The following is a 24,814-nucleotide window of genomic DNA, read 5'->3' on the forward strand; positions in this document are numbered from 1 at the left end:
CAAGTTGGAAGAAACAAAACAGAAAATATACCATAAAAAGTCAACAGAAGCCCAAGTGCTGTTTAATTCAAGACACACAAAGTGGAAAAGCAAGGCTTATACTTCCTTTTTTTGAACTACTTTCATTGTAAAAATAATACAAACAGAAAAGTTAGGTAATACAGATACCCACAAAAAAATAAAGCAAAGTAAAAATCTCCTCTACTATGTCCCCACCCGCAGGGCTTTCTGTATCTAGTTTTTCTCGGTAAAGTATGAGGGCCCAGAAGCTCAGGAGAGGTGGTGAGTCTGTCAGAGGATAACTGACAAGGGAGCTGTGACCACATTGTAGTGGACACCAAGTGTCCAGCCCAGACACCCTGGCCAGTGCAGCCAATCCCAGCAGGAATGAGTGTGGGCTGCAGCTAGGGTCTCCTTGAGCCCCATTTATCCTCAGCCTAATGGGAGCTGCCTTCTCTCCAGGAAGTTATACCTCCGTAATGGACTGTGTTCCCACCAAATTCATTTGTTGAATCCCCAACCCCTAGAGTGATGGTATTCAGAGTGGGGGCCTTCGGGAAGGTGATTAGGTTTAAATGAAGTCAGGAGATCAGGGCCCTCATGATAGGATTAGTGCCCTTATAAGCAGAGACACCAGAGTGTTCCTGTTCTCTCCACCATAGGAGGACACAGTGAGAATGAGGCCATCTGCAAACCAGGAAGCGGGCACTTACCAGGAACTGAACTGGCCGCCACCCGGACCTTGGACTTCCCAGTCTTCAGAACTGTGAGGAACAAATTCCTGTTGTTTATTCCACCCAGTCAATGGCAATTTGTTATTGCAGCCTGAGCTGACTAATCGCCCCACTCCCTTGGACAATTCCTGGGGGTCAGACAGCCTACCAGCTGGTGATTGACTGACACAGGTATCGGAAAGGTCAGCCTCCTTGTCTTTTAAGAGACAGTTCTGCAATACAACTCAGGGTCCAGAGGTGACTCCAGTGGAGACACCACCCTTACCCGGTCCTGCTTCCCTCCATCCCCTTCTCCCCAGGACACCTGCTTGTGGACCACAAGCCCTGTGTCAGCTGGCAGCGGCAGGAAGGCAGGTGACAGGTGATGGGCACTGGGAACTGTATCAGGAAGGTCCCATGAGAGGCAGTACATGAGGGTGCAGGCAGGTGTCCCTTTAGCTGTCAGGCATCTGCTAAGTGGTCGCATTGAGATGTGAGTACTCACCATGTGGTCAGTCTACCACCACAATCTGACACTACCTTTTTCTTTGCAAGAAAGAAGGGGAAGTCAACGTTTTCTCCCCTGATGAATGAGGCACTCTAGGCCCAGCTCTGACACAGCTCTGATCTGAACCATGAGGGGGCAGAATGACAGAACTACAAGCCCAGGTCAGTTACAGTCAATTCCAATCCAGCGTAGACACAGGAGATAGGAGGGAGGAGGTGGGAGCCATGTGTCAGGAACTCAACTCAGTGCCACTTCGAGGTACAAGTTTATGCTGCATACACCCTACAAATGCCAACCTCTGCTTCCTCTATTACAGCTGTCCCCAAAGAATGATGTGGTAACCTCTGGGGGTGCCCAAGACCACTTCAGGTGGTCCCCAAGGTCAAAATATCTTCACAATTGCAGTTAGCTGAATAATGGTTTCCAAATAATGTTTTCTTTTATGGCAAAAGGAACTTGGGAGATGGGATTAATTTAGGATCTTGAGATTAGGATCTGGACTAGGATACGATCACAGATGTCCTTGTAAGTTGGAGACAGAGGGTCGGCCACAGGCAGAGGAGAAGGAGATGGGATGACAGAAGCAGTGACTGGAATGATGTGCTTTGAGGAGGATGCAGGAAGGGACCACAAGCCAAGGATACAGGCAGCCACTCAAGGGTGAAAGAGACAAGGAAATGGAGGCTCCTCCCCAAGGAACCAGGCTTTCCTGGTGGCTCAGACGGTAAAGCGTCTGCCTACAATGTGGGAGACTGGGGTTCAATCCCTGGGCTGGGAAGGTCTCCTGGAGAAGGAAATGGCAACCCACTCGAATATTCTTGCCGGAAAATCCCATGGATGGAGAAGCCTGGTAGTCTACAGTCCATGGGTTCGCAAAGAGTCGGATACGACTCAGTGACTTCACTTTCACTTTCCCCAAGGAACCAGCCCTGCCAACACCTTGCTTTTTAGCCTCACAAGACTCATTTTGGACCCCTGACCTCCAGAAACACAAGATCATAAATGTGTATTGTTTTAATCCACGAAGTTGGTGGTCATTTCTTACAGCAGCAACAGGAAACTAATACAATAATACCGAGACAGCAGGTGCCTTTTTCACAATCCTCCTCTCACATGTGGATGGGGAATTTTCCAGAGGCTACCTGGAGTGTGATGTCACAACAGACTCAGTGCAGAAACAGACGTGAGAAGCCAGATGTCTTCCACTGAGACAGACATTAAAGAAACTTGCAAATACATAAAATGTGAAACTCTTCTCACTAAATTTTTGGTTTTGAAAAGTAATTCCTCATAAAAACACTGCTTGTGTCAGCATGTCATGGATTTATTACTGACATTTTAAAATAACGAATAAATACATATTTTAAATGTTTCTCAGTTTTGAGTTCTAATACAGGCTTTACTGATAACTACACCAACAAAAGCTCTCTGGGGTCCTCCATAATTTGTAAGCAGGCCGTGATTCTGAAATGTTTGGGAACAGGTCTGCTAGAAGCAGAAGGGGCAGGGGAAGAGGTGAGCCTTAGTTCCTGGTGGCTTGCCCTGTGGCCAGGCCAGTGGGTTGATAGCACAGATAAGCAAGATGAAATGAATGACAAGTGCAGAGGCTTGGAGAAAGAGTTGGTCATTACAGGAACTCTGTTGGAACAAGACAAAAGGAGAAGTTTTGCAAGGTTTATCAACAGTCCCCCGCGTTTCACTTTCTGTTTCCTGAATTCCTCTAGCTTCACTGAGACTGACACTGCAGAGAAAATAAACAGAAAGTGGGAGGAGAAAGGAAACTGAAACTAGCTGGTGTGATAAAAGGTGAGAAAAAAACAAAAGCAAGAGAGTGCGTGCCCTTTCATACAAAAGAAAAAGAGGCAGGGAGAAAATTCAAACACTTACCCCCACTGGTACAACTGCAGGAGAATCTGGATGGCTTCATCGTACTTTCTGATGGCCAAAGAGAAGTTCCCACTCTTAAAACCCTGGTTGCCAGATTCTTTCAGCCGCTCAGCGTAAGCTGTGGGGTCCATCCTGTGAGGAAAGGAGGGAAGGCTGGCGGCGCGGGCTTCCGTCCTCTCCACATCTGCAGCGCTCGGAGTCTGAAGGGGCAGGTTGTTCATCCTGGCCCCTCCCACCAGCTGAAGGCACACCCTGCCCACACCCCTCCCCAACCAGGGACCAGACGAAGTGTCTGATCGGAGACGGTTGCTTTCTCAGTTCTTTTCTGACCTCTGGAGCAGCGGCCAGAACGATTCCATTTATTCTGTATTAATGACCAGGCAGGCTGTAAGGAAGGAGGCAGCGTCCATGCACAAGACGATCTGAAGGACCTCCCTGGTCCAGTGGTTAAGAGTCCGCCTGCCAACGCAGGGGACGTGGGTTCGATCGCTGGTCCAGGAAGATTCCACAAGCTGTGGAGCAACTAAGCCCATGCACCACAAGTAGGGCCCACGTGCTGTGCAACGAAAAAAGGACTTGCAATGGGGAACCCGTGCGCCGCAACTGGAGTAGCGGCCCCCACCCTGCACGAGCAGCAGTGAAGACCCAGTGCAGCAACGAAGACCCAAGGCAGCCGAAATAAAGAATAAACAAAATCTTTTTTAAAAAGACGACATGAAGCTGGCAGGTGGTGTGCACTAGATAAGTGGCAGCTCTTCCCACAACCGCCACAAGCATTACTGTCTCATTTACCCATCGCAGCAGCTCAGAAGGAGGCACCATTTTCACTGTTCAGATGAGGAAAACTCAGGCTCAAGAAGTTCAAGTCACTTGCTTAAGGATGGGCTAATGGGTGTCCCCAGTTCCGACCCCAGTTCCAAATTTCTGCCCTTGACCCTGTATTGCATCGCCTACTCATCCAAGGAGTTGAGAGTCCTTCCACTGTCTCCAAAGGTCCTAAAAGCCTCGACGTATTTTGTCCCTGAGATTGCTATTGCCCATTTACCTGTCTACATCCCCTGGGAAGCCCTTACCTCTATCATGACTGCTGTTTCATTCATTTGGTAGCCCTAGCACAGAATGGGTACTTAAATATTTGCTGTGTAATGAATTAGAATGCCACTCCCAGAGAGGCTGCTTGTTACCGATTCTCTCTGGTGTGGCCTGGAGACCTGCCCACCTGATGGTGCTTCAGGAAGTGTTTGCTACACCAAGGTAGTGGACAGGAGAGGCCTCGCAGAGCCTCAAGAAGCAGCTGCCAAGGAGGCAGGGAAAAGGTGGGGGTCAGGGACTTCGCTGGTGGTCCAGTGGTTAAGACTGCTTCCCCTGCAGGAGGCATGGGTTTGATCCCTGTTCAGGGAACTAAGATCCTGCATGCCACATGCTATGGCCAAAAGAAAAGTGGGGATCAGAAGAGATGTCCCTTAGAATTTTCTCTTCTCAAGATGGCAGCAGGAAAGGTAAGGCATGGGAAAAGTCTTAAATAATGAGGACACTTCAGGTGGCTGCATAGACCCTGCAACCTGTGGGGTAGTACAATCTATCAAAAGCCTTCTTGACCAGCACAATCATTGTACAGAGAATAATCCCTATTGTTTGTATCATTTCAAACCTTGGCAAGGGGTTCGGGGGCTAGGGAAGCCAACCCAAGCAGATAGAAGGGGTGGCTTATTTTACTTTAAAAAATTTGTCTGTGCTAGGTCTCAGTTGTGTCGTGTGGGATCTAGTATCTCCAACCAGGGGTCAAAACCGGGCCCGCTGCATTGGGCACAGAGTCCTAGCCACTGGAGCACCAGGGAAGGCGATGTCCCGCTGGCTTATTTTAAGCCTGTGAGCTAACTGGACTTTTGAACTGCATTCCTGCACTCACCATGCAGAGCTATTCCAGAATGAGGCATGTTATTACTAAACAAGTCAAAATTAAAAATTCCACCTAGACTTTGCATTAAATAACCTCTAAATTCTATGACTTACATTTATACAGAGATGACAGAGGAGACCGTGAGAAAAAGTTTATATAATTGATTAGAGAATAAAAACATGTGTTTCTCCTTCAAATACTGCCAGCCATGTGTCAAATAAATAATTTTAAAGTGGCCATTTTTGGACAACTGAAAACAGGAAATGTCTGTAACAACTGACAAAGGGTTAATATCTCTCTCCCACTTTTTTTTCCTTTCGGCTGCACCATGTAGCTTGTGGGATCTTAGTTCCTCAACTATGGATTGAACTCAGGCCCACGGCCATGAAAGCACAGAGTTTTAGCCACTGGACCACTAGGGAATTTCTGGTACCCCTCTTTTATAAATACCTTTTCACTGCAAGAAAGGATCAATCTGATCAAAATGTGTAAGGCCACAGACAGAAAATTCACAAAGGAATACAAGTATCCAGGATCACCATCACTAGTAGGCAAAAGGATGAAGAATTAAAATAGTAAAGGGTCACTAGGAAATATTTAAGAGTGACCCCAAATGGTGGGAGCTGTCATATACGGCTTACAGGAGAAATATACTAGATCGCTGATATACTTAGCCTCATAGATGTTCACCACGGTGAAAAACCAGAAATAACCCTAAATATTCCATAATGTGTAACGGATTTGAATCAGTTATAAAACACCCATATGGTAGAACACCACACAGTTATTTTTAAAGTCATGTTGTAAAAGAACATTTAATGATAGGCTACGTTACTAAACGAAAGATACAGGCTACATAAAAAGGCACATAATCCCAAATTAAATTTTAAACACACCTAATGTGCTGAAGACACGCCAGAATGTTAACAGCCTCACCACTGGAATTAGGTAGGGTTTTAATTTCCCTCCTTGAGCTCTTCTGAATTACCAATTGCCAGAAAATGTGCCACCTTCATAATCAGACCATAAATGTTATTAAAATGAGACTCTTTAAGGGCTTAATTAAAGAAATCAAACACAAAACGTTTCCACTGTAACTTACAAATACAATAAAAACGATTCACATCTGATTTTCCTCTAGAAATTAAGTGAGCTCTAAATGTTATGAGTAGACATCCAGCGTTTTCATCCTCTTATATCTTGGCTTGGTCTTGGCACGGTCACGTGACAAGGGAAAGGGGGAATGCCAACCACAAAGAAAGTTTTTTGCTTCCCAACAGGATTTATTGACAGTTACACCTTCATTACAGGGAAGAATGCTTAGAGCTCTGTTGTCGAGTCTTTTTTTTTTAAACAAGTGAGCAGTCTATTTATAGAATGAAACTGTTAAACACAGTGGTAATAATGTACTGTAATGACAGTACTCCTGAGAACGAAACTGTAATGAGCACCTACTATGTGTTTTACATCATCATGTCATTTCATTCTTACCAGAAGCCCCAGGAGGTAGGCTTGATTGTGTCCCCATTTGACAAATAGGGAAACTGAGGTAAGGAGAGCTAAGGGCCTTGCCATAGTCCCAGGGACAGGGGCGGTGCTGGAATCCAAACCTAGGTGGACTGGCTTCGGGGGCAAGACTCCACTCTGAAGAAACCAGGTGGAGGCTAAACAGTCAGCGGCACTGGCAGGCCTGGATCCATCACAGTCTGCACTTTCAGCTTTTCTGTTTGTTTTGATATGGACCATTTTTTAAAGTTTTAATTGAATTTGTGACAATATTGCTTTTGGTTTATGTTTTGTTTTCGGCTGGGGAGCATGCTAAGTCCTGTCCAACCCTTTGCTATCCCATGGACCATAAACCTCCAGGTTCCTCTGTCTATGAGACTTCCCAAGCAAGACTACTGGAGTGGGTTGCCATTTCCTCCTCCAGGGGATCTTCCCGGACCCGGGATCGAACCTGCGTCTCTTATTTCTCCTGCACTGGCAGGCAGATTCTTTACCACTAGTACCCCCTAGCTCCCTGACCAGGGATCAAACCAGCACTCCCTACACTGGAAAGTGAAGTCAACCACTGGACGGCTGGGAGAGGCTCGCGCACTTTCAGTTTTGTCAGCAGGGCTAAAGCTAAAAGATCAGAAGGTAAAGACAGTTTCACAGGGGCAGAGTCTGCTTTTGCTCAGTTTCACTGTATCCCTAGGAGGATTCAAGGTCCAGTTGTTGGGAGGTGGCCAGGGCTGCTTGGCAACAACAGAGGAAGCAGATGTAAGAAAAATGCAAATGCGCTGGCGAGGTTCCGAAACCAGCAGGTTGAAAACAAGGCAGACACTGGTTGCTGTCGTTCTGCGTGTGCGTGTGTCTTTATTCTGCTTTGTCTTTTATTGAAGGATAGTTGATTGTTACAGTGCTGTGTTAGTTTCGGGTATACTGCAGAGTGATTCGGTTATACATGTATATATCTATATTAAAAAAAAAATTCTTCTCCATTATAGTTGCTTTGTGTGTATACACACGAAGAGTTCTATAACTGACTTATAGGAGCCAGACTGCAGAGTGGGCTCCGGGCAGCTGAAAGGGGCAGAGAGAGAGGCTTCTCCTCTGTCCCTTATCTGGGTACGACATAACAACTTAACAGCAAATTTGTTTACTTTTTTTGTTTCTTGGTGGTGGGGTTTTTTTTGTTGTTGTTTGTTTGTTTTTTAATTGAAATCCTTTCAAAACATCCTCAAAGTAGTGAACAATCCAAGATCAACTCTGGAAAGCTGGGGGTACAGACAACTGCAAAAACGGAGGGCAGAGACAGCAATTTTTAAAACCGACTCCTTCCTGCTCCCACAGGAAGGTGGGCACAGACAGCATGGGATAAGAATCCAAAGTCAGAACTCATACTCAACTGACTTTGAGGACTACGATTTGCTTACTACTAACACCACCTGTGCTCATTCAGTCGCTCAGTCGTGTCCGACTCTTTGTGACCCCGTGACCTGTAGCCCACCAGGCTCCTCTGTCCATGGGATTTTCCAGGCAAGAATACTGAGGTGGGTTGTCACTTCCTTCTCCAGAGAAGCCCTTATGTAGGTGAGCCCAATCTAATTATATTAACCCTCTAAAGCAGAAAAACTTATCTGGCTAGAGTCAGAAAGATGCCGGAGAAGCGGAAGGCAAGAGAGGTGCAGAGGCAGATGTGAAACCTGAAAAAGACTAACCCCATCGTTTCGTGCCTCGAAGATGGAGGGGAAGCAAAGGTGAGGAATGTAGGTGGCCTTGGAAAGAGAGAGAGGCTCCTGGGTGACAGTCGGGTAACAGGAACCTCAGTCCTATAGCGGCAAGCAACTGAATCTTGCCAGCAACACGAATGAGCTTAGAAAAGGATTCTGGGCAGACCCTCCTAGCCAGGCAACATCTTGATTTCAACCTCGTGAAACCTGCCACAGGAACCAGACTTCTCACCAACAGACTGTGAGATGATCAGTCTGCATGGTTTTAAGCCACTAAGTTTGTGGACATTTGTTACGGCAGCTATAGAAAACGAATACACATCATACACCAGAATTCCTTCTAAATCAATGAAAAAAAAAAAATGCTAGTGTCAAAAAGACACCAGGGCAGTGAAAAGCAACTGCTGGCACACACAGCAATGTAAAGAACCTCAAGAACATTATGCTAAGCAAGAGAAGCCAGACTCAGAAGACTATAGACGGTGCGATTCTATTTGGCTGATGGTCTAGAACTGGCAAATCTAAGGAAGCAGAAGAGCGGTTACCCGCGAAGGAGGGAGGGTTACTGACTCGAAAGAGGGGTAAGAGCACTTTCTGAGAAATGGGTGGGGTCACACAGGCATACACAGTCATCAAAACTCACTGAACAGGATCCTTAAAATCTGTGCCTTTGCTTAGATGCAAATCTCTCATTTTTTAAAAAGCGTTGAGTAAAAAAAAAAAAGGCCCTAAGAGAAAATACAGCCACAGGTTTCAAATTATCTTCAACTGCTCTAGGAGGAAACTTGGTCAGATCTAATCAAGTGCCACACACACAGGGCCTTTGCTCCAGTAGTTCCACTTCTGGGAATCAACATTGCAAACTGACTGCACACACAGGAAATGGTATGACATTATTCACTGTCTAATTGTTTATAATAATAAAAGACTGGGACTAGCTTGAATGGCCATCAACAGAGAACTGGTTTAATAAATCATAGTGCAGCTGCCCGCACAATGAAGTATGCACTTTCTTTAAAAAGAAAGAAAAAAAAAGGGTGAAGATGCTTTGTATTTACTGATCTGGGTTAATCTGCAAAATATATTTGCACAAAGCAAGTGCAGGATAGTGTATACATTACACTCCATTTTGTGCAAAATTTTAAAAGACAGAGGGGAGAGCTAAATAAGAATATATATATTTGCATTTGCTTATGTATGAATAAAGAAATTCTGGAAGGATGCATGAGAAATAAAATTACCTTTATTGGGGTACAGTGGAGGAGGGAGACCTAATCCACCTTTTCATTGTAACCTTTCTGTATTTTTGATTCTCAAATTACGTAAATTTGAAGACGCTTTAATGCAATAAAAAATTGTAAGTAATCTTCACATTTGAGAAGGCCATTCTAATGATACCAAAAGCAGAAACCACACAGTGATAGCCATGAATTCATTCATTCAACGTTTAAAACTTCTGTACATCAAAAACCCCAGAAAGTAGTTTAATAACACCCTATGCAGCAAGATTATGGATGGAGAATCACTCACACACAGCTGATGACAAGACTTAAGTGGTACAGCTTCTCTCTACAGAAATACACAAGCTTTTCACACAGCTGCTCGGAATTTATTCTACAGACATATTTCATTCAAGGACATGAGGATATTAATTGCTTCATTGTCTGTCAAAGCGAAAAGGATACAAATCCAAGAGCCCAACAGGTGGAGACATTTATATAAAGAATGTACCACTCAGAATAGAACACTATCATCGTCAAGAATAAATAGGGCAGATCCAAAGGAAGAGATGTCAAAATATGCAACAAAGGTGAATAAAGCCAGTTGGAGAACAATTTGTAGAACAACTTGGAGAGTCTGAGGACAGGTTAGTGTACGTGTATATATTTGATTTGATCTATTGGGAGAAGACACTAGAGAGACACCTAAGAGAGGAATAAGTGGAGATCTCTGGGGAAATCTAGAAAAAATGGGGAGAATGCTCCTGAACCATGGGAGAATAGCTTTCTGTTAAATTACCCAGTTTGTGGTCATACAATTTCTTACTGCAGACCTAGGAACGTAATACAATACCGCTCTGAATATGTTCTCAGAATTACTAAAATAGAAAGGATTTCAGAAAGTGAGATGGTTGGGCTAAAATTTTCAGAGCAAGGGAAATGCTCTAAGCCAAATCTCCCTAGGCTCAGAGGTTTGGGGGGCCTGGCCACGGTCACACCGGGGTGAGTACCAGGGGTGAGATCCAGGCTGATTCCTGCCTCCACCCAGCATCCTGGTCTACAGCACCTGTGGGTGGGCAGGGAAGCCAGGACTAGAACCCACTGTTGCCTGAAATCCAGGAAGGTTCAGGTTAGTGGTACAGACCATGGCGATCTCCATTATTTCTGTGTGATCGTTGTAACATTTACAGAACCTTTGCTTTGTTTACCCAGCAAAGAGAAAATATTTTGTTAAAAAACACAGCCCTGAGGTTATACAGAGTGAAGTAAGTCAGACATAGAAGCACAAATATTGTATGGTGTCGCTTACATGTGGAATTTTTAAAAAGGTACAAATTATTTACAAAACAGAAACAGAGTTACAGATGTAGAAAATGATCTTACGGTTACCAGGGGGGTAAGGAGGAAGAGGGATAAATTGGGAGATTGGGATTAACATATACAGACTACTATACATAAAATAGCAGTGACCGGAAAAGGTCAGTTTTCATTCCAATCCCGAAGAAAGGCAATACCAAAGAATGCTCAAACTACTACACAATTGCACTCATCTCACACGCTAGTAAAGTAATGCTCAAAATTCTCCAAGCCAGGCTTCAGCAATACATCAACCGCAAACTTCCAGATGTTCAAGCTGGTTTTAGAAAAGGCAGAGGAACCAGAGATCAAATTGCCAACATCTGCTGGATCATGGAAAAAGCAAGAGAGTTCCAGAAAAACATCTATTTCTGCTTTACTAACTATGCCAAAGCCTTTGACTGTGTGGATCACAATAAACTGTGGAAAATTCTGAAAGAGATGGTAATACCAGACCACCTGACCTGCTTCTTGAGAAACCTGTATGCAGGTCAGGAAGCAACAGTTAGAACTGGACATGGAACAACAGACTGGTTCCAAATCGGGAAATGAGTACGTCAAGGCTGTATACTGTCACCCTGCTTATTTAACTTCTATGCAGAGTACATCATGAGAAACGCTGGGCTAGAAGAAGCACAAGCTGGAATCAAGATTTCCGGGAGAAATATCAATAACCTCAGATACGCAGATGACACCACCCTTATGGCAGAAAGTGAAGAGGAACTAAAAAGCCTCTTGATGAAAATGTAAGTGGAGAGTGAAAAAGTTGGCTTAAAGCTCAACATTCAGAAAACGAAGATCATGGCATCCGGTCCCATCACTTCACGGGAAATAGATGGGGAAACAGTGGAAACAGTGTCAGACTTTATTTTTTGGGGTTCCACAATCACTGCAGATGGTGACTGCAGCCATGAAATTAAAAGACACTTACTCCTTTGAAGAAAAGTTATGACCAACCTAGAGAGCATATTGAAAAGCAGAGACATTACTTGGCCGACTAAGGTCCGTCTAGTCAAGGCTATGGTTTTTCCTGTGGTCATGTATGGATGTGAGAGTTGGACTGTGAAGAAGGCTGAGCGCCAAAGAATTGATGCTTTTGAACTGTGGTGTTGGAGAAGACTCTTGAGAGCCCCTTGGACTGCAAGGAGATCCAACCAGTCCATTCTGAAGGAGATCAGCCCTGGGATTTCTTTGGAAGGAATGATGCTAAAGCTGAAACTCCAGTACTTTGGCCACCTCATGTGAAGAGTTGACTCATTGGAAAAGACTCTGATGCTGGGAGGGATTGGGGGCAGGAGGAGAAGGGGACGACCCAGGATGAGATGGCTGGATGGCATCACTGACTCGATGGATGCAAGTCTGAGTGAACTCCGGGAGTTGGTGATGGACAGGGAGGCCTGGCGTGCTGCGATTCATGGGGTCACAAAGAGTTGGACACGACTGAGCGACTGAACTGAACTGATACTTAAAATGGGGCTTCCCCAGTGGCTTATGGATCAAGAATCCACCTGCAATGCAGGAGATGTAGGAGGCCTGGGTTTGATCTCTGGGTCGGGAAGATCCCCTGGAGGAGGGCACAGCAACCCACTCCAGTATTCTTGCCTGGAGCATCCCATGGACAGAGGAGCCTGGCGGGCTGCAGTCCACAGGGTCCACAAAGAGTTGGACACGACTGAAGTGACTGAGCACGCACATGCACATAAAACAGATAAATAATGACCTTCTGTATAGCACAGGGAACTCGACTCAACACACTCTAATGACCGATATGGGAAAAGACTAAAAAACGTGTATGTGTATAACTGATTCACTATGCTGTACACCGAAAACTAACAATATTGTGCATCAACTACACGCCAATAAGAATTAAAAGAAAAAAAAAAAACATATCTCTGAGGGGAGGGAGGAAAAGACCATAGCCCTAAGATCTGTCTGTTTTCACAGGGGTTCTCTGAAGTTACCAGTCAGTTAAGCAGCTGAGAAAAATCTGTGATTCAAGGCCTTGAATGAAGAGTGCAAGGGGTCAGTGCTGTCAAGTATGAAAATGGATCCAAATCCTTCTCTCCTGCAATTGTTCCTTTGAATAGAAGGCCAAAGTGCATGCAGTGGGCTCCAGGATCTCGCGTGGGCTCTGGGTGCCAGACCTGCAGGCCCGAGAGTCCCCTTCCCCAGGGGTTTTGGACTGGAACTTTGGGAAAGGTTCCCTGCTCAGGTAGGCAGCTCCAGGGGAGCACAGCCTTACCCCTCACCCCAACCCTGAGAAGAAAATCCTCTCGGTGAGAGATGAAGGTACCTTTACCCAGAGAAAGGAGGGGCAGAAGGAGGGCCTTCTGGGGCCCTACAACCCCACATTTCCCTGCCTCTGAGGCCCACAAGCTCCTTGCCCCTTCCCTGGTTGCCAAAGACAGTAGCAGCCTTCCAGAATCTTCCACCTTTTGCCCAAGTCCTTGGCAATTTTTCTTTCATTGACTAGAAATGAAGGAAGTAAGAGGACTTGCCTATTTCACCCCTCTCTACAACTTCACATTAGACAGAGGTCCCTATCAGGGGTTCTGCCTCCCCCCACCCCCCCACCCAACCCTCTAATCACAGTATTCCTTCCTGCATGGCCTGATGAGGCTTCAGAATCCTTTCTGCATCATTCTTTCTAGGTGGCCACACATTCAACCCCAGATGAGTCCTGTGTGCCATTCCCAGTTTGCATAACAAAGATTTGAGCCAGAATGAATTTGTGCATCCAAGCATGAACACTCAAAATGCCCTACAGCAGCCCAATGCAAGTCACCTGTTCCCCACCTCACCCTCAGCTCTGTCTCCCCTAAGAGGCATGCAGGCCCCAGAAGAGCCATCCCCAAGCTGGGTTCACACATACCCTCTGGACGCATCCTCCCCATCTTTGTTATTAGCTCTCCCTGCCCCAGACTAAGGGGCTTCCCGGGTGGAGCAGTGCTAAAGAATCCACTTGCTGATGCAGGAGACGCAGAACGAGGTTCAATCCCTGGGTCAGAAAGATCCCCTGGAGAAGGCAGTGGCAACCCATTCCAGTACTCTTGCCTGGGAAATCCCATGGACAGAGGAGCCTAGCGGGCTACACCCCATGGGGTCGCAAAAGAGTTGGACACGACTGAGTGACTGAGCACGCACACACACACCTCAGAGTCACCCAGCTCCTGCTCAACTTCTTTATCACCGTCAGTGAGACATCCCTGGATCCATCAGATCACAGGCTGTGCCCAGGTTACAAAAGCCCTCCAGGGTCTTGAGGCCCCACCCCCACCTCCTCTCAAGCACAATTTCCATATAAGTTCCAAAGGACTTTCAGACCTGTGGTCCTCGTCCCCCACGGACACTCTGAACCCCAGCAAACCTGTCACCTGCCGTGCTCACCCCAGCTAAAGTCAACGCTGCTGTTGTGAACATTTCTGCCCAGGCCCTGTATGTGTAGCTTTTAAAACCGCTTAGGGCCCTGAGTTAGGACCGAACCAGTTTCAACATATTAAATATATTTCCCCCCTAGTCCCAGTATTTCAGGCCCTGTGCTAGGTCTCAAAAGCTCCATGCTAGACACCGTTTTTCTGCTCTCCCCTGTAGACTGAACTCTTAAGGCACAAACTAAATTTTACAACAGTGGTTCCTTTGGACACAAATGTTAAGAAAAGCCAGCCACATAAATTACAAATCAAAAACAACCAAGATCATACTGCCAAAGCTGCTGGTTATTGGGGAAAACCAAGGAGAAAGATGTCGACCCAGATTTATAAGCACCTGTTGAAAATCCAAAAGTCAGCAAACAGGGCCACATGTCACCTGTGATATGACAGTGCCAGGGATTGACAAATGCTAACAGCAAAGAATAATCTTATAAATCAGTGACTCCTAGATTTTTTTTTTTACAAACAGTAACATTTGCACACACACGAAAGAAATCAAAGGGAGCCTAAATAAGGTGGCCAACTCCTTGATTTGCCAAATCAGAATTTTTTTTTAAGTGTACCATTTTAAAAAATAAATAAATGTGTAACATCTGCTGTCTGCATAATTTCACAAGAGACGGAATCTTTTAACTCCAAAAAACAAACAAACAAAAAAGACAAGAAAGAATGTAAACTCAGATTAAAGAAGTTCATTCTCTAAGGAAGGACAAGCTAAGAGCTTTCGGGCACATTTTAGTCTTGGATAGTGTGCAGGTGGTTTGGACCCTGAAAGGCAAATGTTCCAAGTCTCTAAAACCACCAGGGCCCTGGAAGATGCTCAAGAAATACTGCTGAAGGGCCGAGAAGGATACATCTCAACTCCTGGCTCAGAAGTGGAGTCTTGATCACTTGACCCCCAAAGAGGAAGGCCATAAGGAGATCACCCCCCTCCCCGTGGTGGCCAGAGGTGGGCACAATTTCTCCTGTGTGTGCCACAGACTGGCCTGTTTGCACTGTACTATTGGAATGAGAGTAGTCCTAGGTAGCTGCATGATAACAGGTAAAATTCACCATGCACTTACTACATGCCAGGCCCTGTGCTAAGCCCTTCTCAGGCATTTTATCATCAAATTGTTCCTAACAGTGCCAGTGAGGGAGGTATAATTATGATCTCAGTTTTACGGATCCGGAAACAGGTTTAATCAAAGAAAAGGGACTTCTCTAAACAAGGCACAAACCTAAGTATGATACCAAAATCTGTGTTCACAACACCCTGAGAGGTGAAGTGAAGAAAGGGTCGGGGGACTGGGGCAAACAGAAAGGGTGGCCCTGAAAATGAAAATCAAACGCCCAAAACAGTGACTCTGAAAAGTTGGCATTCCAGACTCTGCCTGTAGACAAAGAGGACATTCCAGAGGGGCACACACAGGCTGCTCAGAGGTCTTGACTCAGTACCTGTGCTAAATCCAGGCAGCCCAACTACTGCTGCAGACCCTGTATTTAGGCTCCCCACTCTCCCTCAGAGCACCTGGGAGCTATAGATGGTTGTGAAGTGGGAGCAGCCCCAAGGAGGGCACAGCCCCACCTCCACCCCATGACAGCCCTAGGACAAAGGTGCTTTCTCACCTAGCGCAGAACTCGAGTTGGATAACAGCAGCCCAAGCGGGCTCGGCTCCTCATCCCTTCCCAGGCCCCTCTGTAATATTTTGCTGCTGCTGCTCTTCATTTACTAAGTTGTGTCCAATTTTTGCAACCCCCTGGACTGTCGCCCTCCAGGCTACTCTTGTCTGTGGAATTTCCCGACCCAAGGATCAAACCCACATCTCCTCCGTGGTAGGTGGATTCTTTACCTCTGAGCCATCTGAGAAGACCCTGTAATATTTTAGATGAAGATTAATGGCCTCTGTTCCTCCTCCCACCCCTAAGACCACAGCAGTTTTTCTTCCCCATGTCTGAAAGGCAAGACAAACCCAGTGGAGAGCCTGAAACAGCATCCACTGGGGCCTGGGAAGGGTCCAGAGGTGCCCAGGAGCTCCCCTAAATAAGAGTCTCGCCCAGACAGGGTCCCTGAAAGGCACCTCCTCAAAGGGAGGTACCTTAGCAATGCTGGGGAGATCTGAGTCCCTCTGAAGTTCTGGTACCAGCTGACAGTTTTCTCAAACACAGGGCTTTGCACTTGGTCTTGAAAAAAATGTGAACTTTGGCCAGGCTGAAAAGACAGCCATCCACTTTCCCAGCCTTCTAAATAAAATACAAAGCTGTTTAAACACACACACATCCTTCAACTTTCCTTTTCAGCCTTCTCCCTGTTGTAACCACATGATCCCAAATTCATCTGGCCCCTTCCCTGTCACACACCTTTGCAGTCACAAGGCTGGGGCCAGCCCCACAGGGAGGACAAGCGTGCCTCCTCCTTGCAAAAGGCCAAGTCCACAAACCTGGGATCTAGTGCCACTGCGCCTATTCCAGGCCTGGGGTCAGGCAGCCAATTCCCTAACCCTCGCCTTCAGTTTCCTTAATGCTAAACAGGGTCAGAGTCACCTCTATGACTGGACTTCCTCTTTCCTCAGCCAGTCAGCAAGTATTGAGGACCTTCTGTGTGCCAGGCCTTCTGCTAGATGCCAGGACATGTGCATCAAGAATGACCCAAATCTCTGCTGCCCTCATGAAGCTCACATTCAAGGGCAGAGAGACCTGTAAAATGGGGATTGCTTACAGTATTTCTCTGAGGAATAAATAATACATGAAATGTATTTAACATAGAGCCAGACTCAACTAATGGTAGCATGCATGAGGGCTAAGTCGTTTCAGTCGTGTCCAGCTCTTTGCGACCCTACGGACTGTGGCTTGCCAGGCTCCTCTGTCCTTGGGATTCCCCAGGCAAGAATACTGGACTGGGTTACCATCCCCTCCTCCAAGGGATCTTCCCAACAAAGGGATCGAACTCGCGTCTCCTGCATCTCCAGCACTGCAGGTAGATTCTTTACTCACTGAGCCCCCTGGGAAGCCCGTATTGGTAGCATACAAGGTAGCATATTATAATGGTTTAGCATACAAGACTTTTTGCTCACCATTTTTCTTTTTTCTTTTTATAAAACAATATTGTTTAAATATAATTGATGTATGACCTTTTGTAAGTTTAAGGTGTGCAGCGTGTTGATTTTTTTTTTTTAAGATTTTTTACTCTTTTGGCCTAGCCTCACTGCATGTGGGAATCTTACCTCCCCAACCAAGGATCAAACCCACGTCCCCTGCATTGGAAGCCAGAGTCCCAACCACCGGACCACCAGGGAAGTCCCCAAGGTGTTGATTTTATATTTATCTGTTTCAATATGCTTGCCACCATAGCATTAGCTAATACCTCTATGATGACAGACAAGTATAATTTCTTTTTTGTAATGGGAAAAATTAAGACTAGTCTCCTGGCAACATTGCGGTTTATAATACAATGTTGTTGGCTATTATTATTATGCTGTGCATTAACTAGATCTCTAAAACTTATTTATTTGGGAGTTGTTAAAAAAGACATTTGCCCACCTCCTTCCTCATGGCCTTCTGCGCATGCCCAGTCCAAGAGGACCATTCCAGGTGGGGTGAACCAGCGGCTACACTCACCTAGAAGAATCTCTACACACGTCCTCGTGGGGTGTTTGTATATAAGGAAATGGTGCTCGTCATTATTCTTCATAACACGCTGCCCCCTTTACCTGGAATGACCCTCTCTTCTCCGGCGCCCCTCAATCCAGCCTGCTGGAAGTGCCCTCCATCCATCTGGGCGTAGCACAAAGCTTACCTCCCAGACTTCGTCCAGGGACGGAGGATTCAGGAGCTTGGAACCCATCTGGAAGGCTTGTCTGCATGCCCACTCACCCTTTCTCCCTGGGCTGCCTGGCACCGACTCTGTTCTGCCCCCGTTAGCAGTGCCTAGGTCTCACATGCTGAAATCCTCCATCGGCCAGTATATGAGGTATACTGGCCCTCGGGTATGTGAGCAGCACAATTGCCTTGGAAAGTGAAAAAGCTAAAAGAGGTGAGACCAGGTAAGACGCTGACGGGAGAATAAAGGGTATATTAGAGACAAAATCTGAGTCCATATTACGGAGACCCTTAGTACCTGGACGGTGAGTTCAGATTCCAGAAGCCAGTGAGCCTTCGAAGTTACCAATTTTTGAGCCTCAAGGTAGAGTGGACCCTGATGGACAATGGATGAGGTGATCCAAGGGTGACCATAGGCGAGAACCCTGGGGACCGCAGCTGGACATGAAGCTCACCCCAGTTGACACTTGTGATCCAAGTATTTTTCACAGTAAATCAAACTACTCAGTAGTGTGTGGTAATTCTCTATTTTCTGTTGTGCAGCTTCTCCCCAAATGGCCTGGTTTCCTCTGAACATACTACCCTATAATGTGTCACTCTGGCATAGTGATTATTATTTTGTATCAAAGGTATTTGAGAAACAGCTGGTGCGAAAAGGACACTCTGACCCTCCTTCCCCCTCTGAAAGCAAAAAATAAAATTTCCCATGGGAAAGGCACCCTCTCTGTACCAGAAGGGTAGGAGGCATCCTTATCAGCAGAGATAGGGAATTTAGGGCGAGAGAGTTGTGTAAACAAACCTTGTTATTTTTTCACCAGTTTATTACCCCAAGCCCAAGCCCCTTTGTCAGTGCTCGTTGTTTCTTTGCCTAAAAGGCATAAAAGCTTCCTGTATCAGCTAGACTTCTTTGAGTTTCATATTTTTATGGCGCACCCATATGCAGGAAATTAAATTTGCTTTTCTCCTGTTAATCCCTTGTGTCAATTTAATGAATAGAGCCAGCCAAAGAACATAAAAGGAAAGAAGGGAACACTTTTCTACCCCTGCACCTTCAAAAGGTCATCACTGTTTTCTAAGGTTAGCAGTCTTTCTTTTCATTGACAGGAGGACTCAGCACTTACAAGATAAAAACATCTCAATCTAGATGTCATCAGAACTTCAAGCAGAAATAGCTAAATCCAGACTCGGCTTGTCTCCAACCAACACACAGGAGGTCCTACCAGCTCACCAGGCTCAAAGAAGCCAAGACAATGTGCTATGGGGATGCAGGTGGCACTGAGGCTGATGATCAACGCCCAGGCAAAAGACGGAATTGATTCAGGTAAACTGGGTCGGGGGTTACAGGTAAGGCTCAGTCACACTTGCAGATTTTCCACAAAATCAAGGAAACAAAGCAATGCTTACTTAGGAAATCTGAGACAAAGAAAAATGTCTGATCAAGCAAAATGGACAACCTTAGTGATCAAACGGAAGAATACTGATCTTGGTTTGGGCACTGTGACATTTTGGGGTTTGAAAGATGTCTGTTTATCTGCTTCAATACCTTTTTTTTACACTTTCTTATTTTGCCTTTTTTAAATTTTGTATTGAGATATAGCCAATGAACAGTGTTGGAACAGTTTCAGGTGAACAGCAAAGGGACTCAGTGATCCACATCGATTCTCCCCCAAACTCCCCTCCCATCCAGGCTGCCACATAACATTGAGCAGAGTTCCTTGTCCTTGTTGGTTATCCATTTTAAATACAGCAGTGTGTAGTTCCCCAGTGGACCAGTGGTTAGGACTCTATATGCTTTCACTGCTGAGGGTGCGGGTTCATTTCCTGGTCAGGGAGCTAAGACCCTGCAAGTGGCACGGTGAAGCCAAAAATTAAAAAAATAAAGTTTAAAACCAAATGTTCTCTCCACCCTTTCCACTGTCCCATCATAGATCTCAGTGGTAACATAGAGTCATCTTTGCTAAAGAGACTGTCCATTTCCCCCTAGTTCTTCCTTCTTATAAAGATTCGTCCAAACAAAGATTTCTGGGCCTTAAGAAACTTAAGATACACTTCAAGGAAACTTGTTACAAAAGTCATGAGACACGGTCAGCTGTGTCAGTGACTGGAAATCCAGAGGCAGGGTGCCAATCGGTCAGCTCCACTTTTCTGTCTGGAAAGGCAATGAAATTGTTCTTGGAGGCCAAGTAAGCACTACCACACCCATGAAAATGACCAGAGGCCCACAACCCAACCCCACTTCGGTTTTTAAGAGCATCCTCAGGGTCACTTACCTTTCCCACCTAGACAGAGGCTCGCATGCTCTATTTTGCCCGCTAACAGAATCTTCATCCCAAGAAGCAAAAATAAAATACTAAGAGGGTACACAGCATAGCAATGGGCCTTTGGTAGCAAGTGTAGGAAAAAAGAACCGATCAACAAAGAGACGTTGAAGAATTCCATCAAGTCTCTTCTGTCCCTGAAAGACTGGGTGTCTAAGGCCAGATCTACTAATTAGCTGTAATGACTACCAGGTGATGAGCCTCAGCTTCTTCATCTATAAAATGTTCACTGCCCTGCTGCTGACCCCGCTGTGAAATTCTGTGCAGAGACTTAAAAGAGTCCCCTTTGGAATGTATGAATCCAGAGCTCCTGGCAGCCTTTCAGCATTCTCCTTCCTGCTTACTCAAAAAAAAAAAAAAAGACAATGGCAAGAAGCCATTACTCTGCTACCTCCCCAGCACTCACAGGAGGCCCCACCCATTCACTGGGCTCCTGGCAAGCAGGCAGCCTGGTGGGTCCAGACAGATGGAACCAGAGGAACCAGAAGCATCCTTCAGCCTGCCTTTGCAGCCACAACCTTTAGTACTCTCCTTACTCAAGTTTGAATCTCAGCTTCCATCATGTCTCCTAAACCCATTCATCACTTCCAGAGTTAGTTCCCAGGGAAATATGGATACTCTCCTCCACCTCTCTGAGGGTGCCCCAAAGAAAGCTTGCACTTGCCACCGCGGACTGATTAGTCAGTGATCAAACCAAGTTAACGGATTATGACTAGGTTTAAAAAAAAAAAAACCGAATATGGAATAGAATAAATAATATCACTGTCCTCACTCCATAGAGTGTAAATATCCTGTGAGGCTCTTCTTGGGGGCTTCCCAGATGGCACTAGTGGTAAAGAAAATAAGAGACTCCGCTGGATCCCTGAGTGGAGAAAATCCCCTGGAGAAGGGCATGGCAACCTACTCCAGCCAGTATTCTTGCCTGGAAAATCCCATGGTCGGAGGACCCTGGCAGGCTACAGTCCATAGGTTCACAGAGAATCCCACATGAGTAAATCGACTTAGCGCTCTTCTTGCAGTTTTATACTGATATATGTATGTGTCTGAGTGCGGGTCTCTATTGTGGATCTTGGTCAGGAAAAGACAGAAAGAAGCTGGAAGCAGTGGGATCTGACCCTGGGGACAGATGCCCCCACACCCATCCCCACCTCCATCTCCTGTGGAGGATACAAAGGCTGGCACAGGGTACTCAGAGCTCATGCATCCATCCTGCAATTGTACAAAACAGAGATGACTGCAAAACAATTCAAACAAACTTCTGACTCTCCTCCAGGGTAGTACTTCCTATAAAGCACAAAACAGGATAATCCACAAAAGACCAAGCCATCCGGGTAACAGTCTTGCCTCAGAAAGGTGCCTGGCACTTGGGAAGCTCAGCGCCAGGCAGGGGCAGAACCTGGGTGCTGAAGGCCCTGGGCTCCCTGCTTTCCTCCCACGCAAGGACTGATTAGGTCAACAACAACTGGACTGGGGACTAGAAACCTCAGAGCCCACCCCTTTCTCGCTCCTCTTAAAAAAAAATTTTTTTTTTTCAAATTGTACATCTCCCGATAAATTTTGCCTACTATGAACCAAAGCTTGCAGCCTCCTAGAATCGCCCCTAGCCGGGAATCCGGCTGAAGAAAGGCAGTTTCAGCCAGGTGGCTACTGCTCCGGGGTCCCAGTAGGCGTGCGGCGAGGGGGCGGAGTGCATCTCCCAGGCTCCAGGCTCCGAGCCCGCTTTTGCAAACGCTCGGAAGCAGAAGCCTGGGTTTTGGGGACTCCGCCTCTGAACCCCGGGCCCTTAGTGCTATCCCCTCCTCCCGACTCTTCTGGCCGAGGACGGTGGGCCTGAGGCAAGCCCAGCTCACGATCGGGCGGGCTGGGGAAGAGGCCTGCTCGGAGCTGGATTCGCCAACCTCCTCCAGCCAGGAAGCGGCCAGCACTCCCCTAAGTTCCCGGCAAATCCCGCCCCGCGCCCGGGCGCCTGCCAGTCCGAGGCGCGCCCCGCGGGCGCGTCCGCTGGTCTTAACATTCGCGGCCCCTGGGGTCTACCCGAGGAGGCGGGAGGCGGGCCCCGGAGCCGCAGATTTGGTGCCGGGGTGGGGACGTGGCAGGCCGCGCGCCGCCGCAGTCCTGTCGCAACGCGCGCCCCTTCCCCAGGCGCCGGGAACCCCGGAGCCGCCCCCCCACCCCACCCAGCGCCGGACCCCGCGCAACAGGCCCGCGCCTGCACCTAGATGAGCGCAGAGACCGCCTGCCCCAGCGCGCGGCCGCCTCCCTCCCGCCGGGAAGAGGCACGGCTGAAGGCCGGAGGCGCCCCCCGCACATCCTGCGCCTCTACGCACCTAGTTACCCGTGCGTCCCACATGGCCCGTGCCGCCGCTGCCGCCTCGGGAGCCGCTTCCCCGGGGACAGACTCAGCGGGCGGGGTCGCCTGCTCGCGGTAGCTCGGCCCCCTCCGCTGCGACGAGCGGGGCGGGGGCGCGGAGACCCCGGCGCGCGGCTGTATGCAGCCGCAGACCTATTCCAAGTTTCCACGTAGTTGCGAGAGCCCGAAAACTGTCACGTGCCCGTCGCCGCTGGGTGGGAGGGGGTGTTTGTCACCGTGTGTTTTAAAGAGGCGTTTCGATGTCTCCCATCTCGCGGACGAGCGCTCCAATGGGGTGGCTCTCGGCCACCTTTGGAATGAGTGCTTCGAGCCGTGCACCTCGAGGGACCGGGCGCGCGCACACCCCCCTCCGACAGGTTTTGGTCTCGGTGACTTCTCACAGGAAATAGCCAGCCAATGGCCTTGAGCCCCGCCCCCGGACCTCTCGTCCCCTCCAACAAAGAAACGATGGGGACAAGCCCCGGGTAGATGCGCCTCGTGCCCATCAGCTCCCACTTCCTATCTGCCCCGGTTGAGTCTTATCTTGGACATGGAGTACTTCCTGTGTGCTCGGCCTTCCATTCTGGGGGTGCTGGTGGAAAGAAGCCGGCAAGGCCCCCGACGTCTTGGCGCCGGTGGAGGAGTCGGTGGAGGAGTGACCCTCTCACTGCAGGAGGGAATAGAAAGGAGCCTCCTGGAAGGACAGTGGTCCCCGAAGGAGTTGGGGGGGCGGTTCGGACGACCTCAGACTGCATTTCCCTGGCGCGGCAAGCTGCACAGCCTCCTACCCATCGCCTCTGCTTGGTCCTCAACTTCTCGGGGACTGGGATCCCTTTCCTCCACGCTGGGGATTTGGCCCAATCAGAGATCGCAGCCTGCAGCCCACCCTTGAGCCGACTGGGGCCTCCTGGTGATTCTCACACCCTTCTGAGGGAGCACTACAACCGAGGGGCTTGAACCAGAGGAACAGTAGAGTTTTCAGTGAGGCAAGGAAGATTTGGTGACCCATGGACACAGCTATGGATGTGAGAGTTGGACTGTAAAGAAAGCAGAGCCCGGAAGAACTGATGCTTTGACTGTTGATAGTCTCTTAAGACTGCATGGAGGAAATCAGTCCTGAATATTCATTGGAAGGACTGATACTGAAGCTGAAACTCCAATGCTTTGGCCACCTGATGCGAAGAACTGACTCACTGGAAAACGCCCAGAGGATGAGATGGCTGGATGGCATCACCGAAGCGATGGACATGAGTTTGAGTAGGCTCCGGGAATTGGTGATGGACAGGGAAGCCTGGCGTGCTGAAGTCACGGGGTCACAAAGAGCCGGACACGAGTGAGCGACTGAACTGAACTGGGCACGCCTAACGCACACAGCCTGTGGTACTTCTCTGCAGCACTTCTTCTGAGTCAAAAAGTAGCCTGTCAGTCTAGCCAGTGCTCTCTGTGTTTCTGTAATCTCACCTCCTCCCATTTCTTCTGCGCATTAATCTCCCCAGACACCGCATCACATCACATACAGTTCAAAAATTGTCAATGGCACCTCTGTTGCCCTTTAGTAGCTGGGCACTTGAGACCTTCACAATTTTACCCTACTCTTCCAGGCTTAGCCTCCTCATACACACTCTGCCCCAGTGGTTCCATGACTTGACTGCACACTGGAATCATCTGATGGTCTTTCAAAAATACTGATGTCGGGGAGTTCCCTGGCAGTCCAGTGGGTAGGACTCTGAACTTTCACTACAGAGGGCCTGGGTTGGAGAACTAAGATCCTGCAGGCCTGTCGTGGGAGGGGTGAGTGGAGGGCAAAATAAAAGAAATTACTGATGTCTGGCCCCTTCTCCTACTTAATCTGATTTAATTGGTATGGGGTATGATATGGGCCCGGGATTTTTAAAAGCTCACCTGGTGACTCTGGTGGTGGTGGTTTAGTCGCCAAGTCCTGTCCAACTCTTTTGCAACCACATGGACTGTAGCCTGCCAGGCTATCCATGGGATTTCCCAGGCAAGCATACTGGAATGGGTTGCCATTTTCTTCTCCAGAGGATCTTCCCCACCCAGGGATTGAATTTGAGTCTCCTGCATTGCAAGTAAATTCTTTACTCCTGAGCCACCAGGGAA

General features: G+C 47.5%; 1 protein-coding gene across 3 annotated transcripts in view; it reads right to left on the reverse strand.

The window, feature by feature from the left end:
* Positions 1-22,818, reverse strand: part of TRANK1 (tetratricopeptide repeat and ankyrin repeat containing 1) — a 94,241-nt gene extending 71,423 nt beyond the window's left edge. Inside the window, exons 1-3 of one of the 3 annotated variants that reach the window (XM_040246238.1) lie at positions 22,674-22,818; positions 3,109-3,240; positions 714-764 (exon numbers count right to left, since the gene is read on the reverse strand). In XM_040246238.1, coding sequence (XP_040102172.1) covers positions 714-764; positions 3,109-3,240; positions 22,674-22,696 — 206 coding nt within the window. In that variant the 5' untranslated portion in view covers positions 22,697-22,818. Of the gene's footprint in view, positions 1-713; positions 765-3,108; positions 3,609-22,673 lie in introns of those variants that run through there. The other 2 variants (XM_040246236.1, XM_040246237.1) reach the window with 2 other exon arrangements.
* Between the last annotated feature and the right edge of the window lie 1,996 nt (positions 22,819-24,814).

Source organism: Oryx dammah, unplaced genomic scaffold (genome assembly GCF_014754425.2).
Source record: "Oryx dammah isolate SB20612 unplaced genomic scaffold, SCBI_Odam_1.1 HiC_scaffold_9, whole genome shotgun sequence".
NCBI lineage: Eukaryota > Metazoa > Chordata > Mammalia > Artiodactyla > Bovidae > Oryx > Oryx dammah.